This window comes from Humulus lupulus, chromosome 7 (genome assembly GCF_963169125.1).
Source record: "Humulus lupulus chromosome 7, drHumLupu1.1, whole genome shotgun sequence".
NCBI lineage: Eukaryota > Viridiplantae > Streptophyta > Magnoliopsida > Rosales > Cannabaceae > Humulus > Humulus lupulus.
The window spans coordinates 25,082,326-25,086,643 of NC_084799.1; the positions used below are offsets into that span (position 1 = coordinate 25,082,326).

Below are 4,318 nucleotides of genomic sequence, written 5' to 3' on the forward strand. Positions count from 1 at the left end.
GTGATAGTTTGTTTTTTATCAAGTGGTTGGAGCTCTTGTTTTTCATCAAATTCACCAAAGGACATTGCGAGATACATTAGAAACTAAAAATAATTGATGCATGTATACTACTATCTATACTATGACTTTTTTCTATTATTATTTTATTTCTATTATTAATTTCTTTTTAAATATTAATGTAATTTATATATATGTCATATAGTCTTGTAAATATATATATCTATGTCAATGTTGTGTTTAAATGTTATATATGAAGATATTATTGATATAAACATTTATATATACTATAGAACTATAATTCATTCTATTATATATATATATATTTAAAAAAAACACTGAACCAATTTTTATTAAAATTATAGACAATGTTTACAACTTTAAAACTAAGCAAATGTGTATTGCACATTACTTCTACCTAGTATATATATTCCACCAAACTTATCTATTTGTAAGGCAATATTATGCAATTAAACTAACAATTAAATAATTTTTTATCACCACCTTAAGTAGCCTGCAATGTTAGAGAGAATATCTCACATGGAAAGTGTGTGGGTACATTCAATTATACATTAAAGCATGAATTACTCCACTCATTACTAATTGGTTTTGAGATTAAACCTCATATTTCTTACTATACACCATTTTATACTTTCTAAGCCACATTTTCATATTCTAACATGATATCATGAGCCAAAGAAAGTTTTAACGAGTATACACGATCCAATCCAAAACTGGTCCAAAAAGAGAGCCAAAAGAGTCACTTGTGATTCAGGGATAATGAGCCGAAAAGAGCTAAAGAGTCACTTGTGATCGAGCCATCTAAGAATGGTGAGCAATAATAGCCATTATCTTGAAGAGGGGTGTTAAAGAGAATATCTAACATGAAAAGTGTGTGGGTGTATTCAACAATACATAAGAGCATTGGTTACTCCACTCATCACCAATTGGTTTCAAGATGGAACGCCATGCTTCTTACTGTTAGAAAATATTAACAAATGAGATGATTACAATCAAAATGATACAAGATACATATAATATTAACAAATGATATTACATAAGCGAAGAAAAAAGATGAGAATATATTGCATAACTTATGACAATTATCATAAGAGTATAAGGTAGAAGATGAAGATCTCAAGAACAACACAAGGCTTAAATATGGTTCAAAACTTTTGTCCTAAAAGTTATTTTCTCCCTCATAAGAACACTTTTTGAATACTCTCTAGAAATGCTACTAAGGATTTATCAAGCATTCCATCATACTCAACATAGTGTTCTAAATATGAGCATGTCATCACAAGTGTTCTATCTATGTAGTGTGTTTTTCTTTTTCACACATTACACCTAAGTGAGCAAAAATGTCTCTATTTACAGAGTTTTCATCCACCATTCGATTTTCAAACTAGTTATCCCAAAAATGGACATTTCACATCAAGATGATATATGTTGCTTAAAAGCATTAATTTTACCAGCCCTAGTCGAATAGGCTCGACCAGAAGATGAAGAGTTGCCTCCTCGAGTTCTTCCAAATATGTCTTAGGTTGCGGATTGAAGACTACAAGCCGAATATAAGCAAACTATGGCCTTGTTTGGCATGAATTTTGAAGAATTTTTGAAGTCCTAAAGTTACTTTTAGGTCTTGGTTGTCTGGACTTTGGCTTGTGTAAAAGCATTTTTACAAAAACCATTCATTAATAGCTTCTCTTGGAATGACATGTAACCGTAACAAGCACTTTGGATTAATAAATCCAAACAAGCTTCACAAGTGCTTTTATCATCAAATAAAAAAATAAATCACTTTTTGGTAGCAGTGTCAACTAGAGCCTAGGTGTGTTTAGATGAAATATATAAAAAAAACCTTTTCAGATAAGCAATGACTCATCAGCTTCTCCAGGAATGACTTCTAAAAAAATACAGGAAGTTATTTTTTTTGTTTTAATGAAACTTTCATAATACCTATTTTACCCATATTTTTTATAAAAGAAAAAAAATTACATCTTTATCTTAAATTGTGCAGATAACGATTATAGAATACGATTTCTTTTTTCTTAAAAAATAGTTTATCTGATTTTTCTAAAAAAAAACTACATACGATTTCTTTTAGTTTTTAGTTTTTATTTTGTTATTGTTTTATATATAGAATTTGTTTCTCTAACTACATTTAGATTTTTATATTTGAATATTCAATTTATAATTTTAATTTAAAATTTTTTGTTTCTTTTTTTTGTTAATTACATTTCCATTTTTCTTACTATTTGAAAAAAATAATATGATTTTTTATTTTTTATTTACTCTTTACAAGTGCATCTCCAAAATGCTCTGCAGTAGACTTGCAGAAGTTCTTCCATTTATAATCAGTCCTAATCAGGGAGCGTTTATTCATGGGAGATCATTGGCTCATAACATACTTATTTTGCAGGACTTGATCAAGAACTATAATAGGAAGAACACTTCCCCGAGATGTGTTTTGAAGATTGACTTGAGTAAGGCGTATGATACAGTTGATTGGGGGTTTCTGGAAAGATTGTTGACCTGCTTTAGATTTCCTACCAGGTTTATAAATTGGATTATGATTTGCCTCAGGGGTACCTCGTATACCCTTATGTTGAATGGGCGGCTGTAGGGGGGTTTTCAAGGGGTTAAGGGCCTTCGTCAAGGGGATCCTATATCTCCTTTATTGTTCGTTGTAGTAATGGAATATCTGTCTAGGCAGCTTCAATTTGGAGCGATGCAACCTGGTTTTCGGTTCCACCCTATGTGTAAGAGTCTCAAAATCATCAATTTATGCTTTGCCGATGACTTAGTGATTTTTTGCAAAGCTAACTCTAACTCAGTTCAGGTTATTAAGCAAGTGTTTGATGATTTTTGTACTAGTTCGGGTCTGTCGGCTAATCTCAACAAGTCTCAAGTTTTCTTTGGTGGTATTTCGGATCATGAAAAATCTAAGTTACAGGAAGTGCTTCAGTTTGAGGAAGGTTCATTCCCGCTCAAATATTTGGGAATCACTTTGCGGCCTACTAAATGGAAAGAGGCTGACTGTGGTGAAATTTTGAAAAAGATCAAGCTCCGTCTTCATACTTGGTCTAGTAGACACCTTTCTTATGCAGGAAGAGTTCAGCTCATTACTTCTGTTCTCCTTGGGCTGCGTAACTATTGGATGAATATCTTTCTTTTGCCCCAAAGTGTCATTAAGGAAGTTGACAAATTATGTATGTGGTTTCTCTGGGGACACAATGGGACTAGGAGTAATTTCCATCTTACTTCTTGGTCTACTGTGTGTTTGCCGAAATCCCTTGGTGGTTTGGGCTTTGGTGAAGGTCCTAAATGGAACAAGGCCTTGCTTGGGAAGTATATTTGGGCTATCAACCATCAACAAGAGACTTTGTGGGTCAAATGGATTCATTCGGTGTACTTAAGAGGGGCTGTTTTCTGGAACTACCAGCTAAAAACAGACACTAGCTGGTATTGGAAGAAACTCTGTCATTTGCGTAACTTGTTTGCTCAGGAGGATATTGATAAAGCGAGTTATCATGGGAAGTTTAGGATTGGGCTGTTATATGCTAAGCTTATCCACCAAAATCCGGCCAAGTACCATCAGTTTGTTTGGAATCGATTAAGCATTCCAAAGCACAAGTTTATCACTTGGCAAGCTGTTAACTCTAAGCTTTTAACTAGAGATCATCTAATTAGAGTTTCCATGGTTATTGAATCTGGCTCTTGCCCGGTTTGTGAGATGGCAGCTGAGAATCACAATCATTTATTTTTTGAGTGCCTCTTTTCTTAGCAGGTGGTTCGGCAGATTCAAGTTTGGGTTCGGTGCAAATGGCTTGGACTGCTTGGATTGAGGATATGAAGGGGGGTTCTCATGCTTTGCTAGTGGCTGCTGTGTTTTCAGCAACCGTTTATCACCTGTGGCTTAATAAGAATTTTTGTCTGTTTCAGCACTTTTCTCAAAGTGTTAACTCTCTAATAGATTTGATCAAAAAAGACATAATGTTTAGACTTAGTTGTTTTAACTGTAAGATAGTCAGAGGTATTCAGCTGAGCTACTGATGGTAGCTGGGTTTGTCCGGTTTTTTGTCTGAGTCTGTGGACTTTGTCTGTATTCTTTGGTTGTGATTAATGAATTCATTTTTCTAGATCAAAAAAAAAAAAAATTCATATGTATGTATGCAATTCAATTTTTTTAAAAAAAGGAATGATTGATTTTCAAATGAGTTCAAACATAAAACATGTATTATTATTGTTATAAACATTTATTTATGGATAAATTTTATATTTATTTTATAAGAGCTTTTACACTATCTATACCAAACAC

General features: G+C 32.8%; 1 protein-coding gene across 1 annotated transcript; it reads left to right on the top strand.

Moving 5' to 3' along the window:
• Positions 1–2,692: 2,692 nt before the first annotated feature.
• LOC133791510 (uncharacterized) lies at positions 2,693–3,784 on the top strand. Its single transcript, XM_062229434.1, has one exon. It carries the CDS (start codon positions 2,693–2,695, stop codon positions 3,782–3,784), a length of 1,092 nt encoding a protein of 363 aa, XP_062085418.1.
• Positions 3,785–4,318: the final 534 nt, after the last annotated feature.

Excerpts from the sequence above, each read along its gene's own strand:
- LOC133791510 (XM_062229434.1), top strand. The coding sequence starts at position 2,693 with ATGGAATATCTGTCTAGGCAGCTTCAATTTGGAGCGATGCAACCTGGT.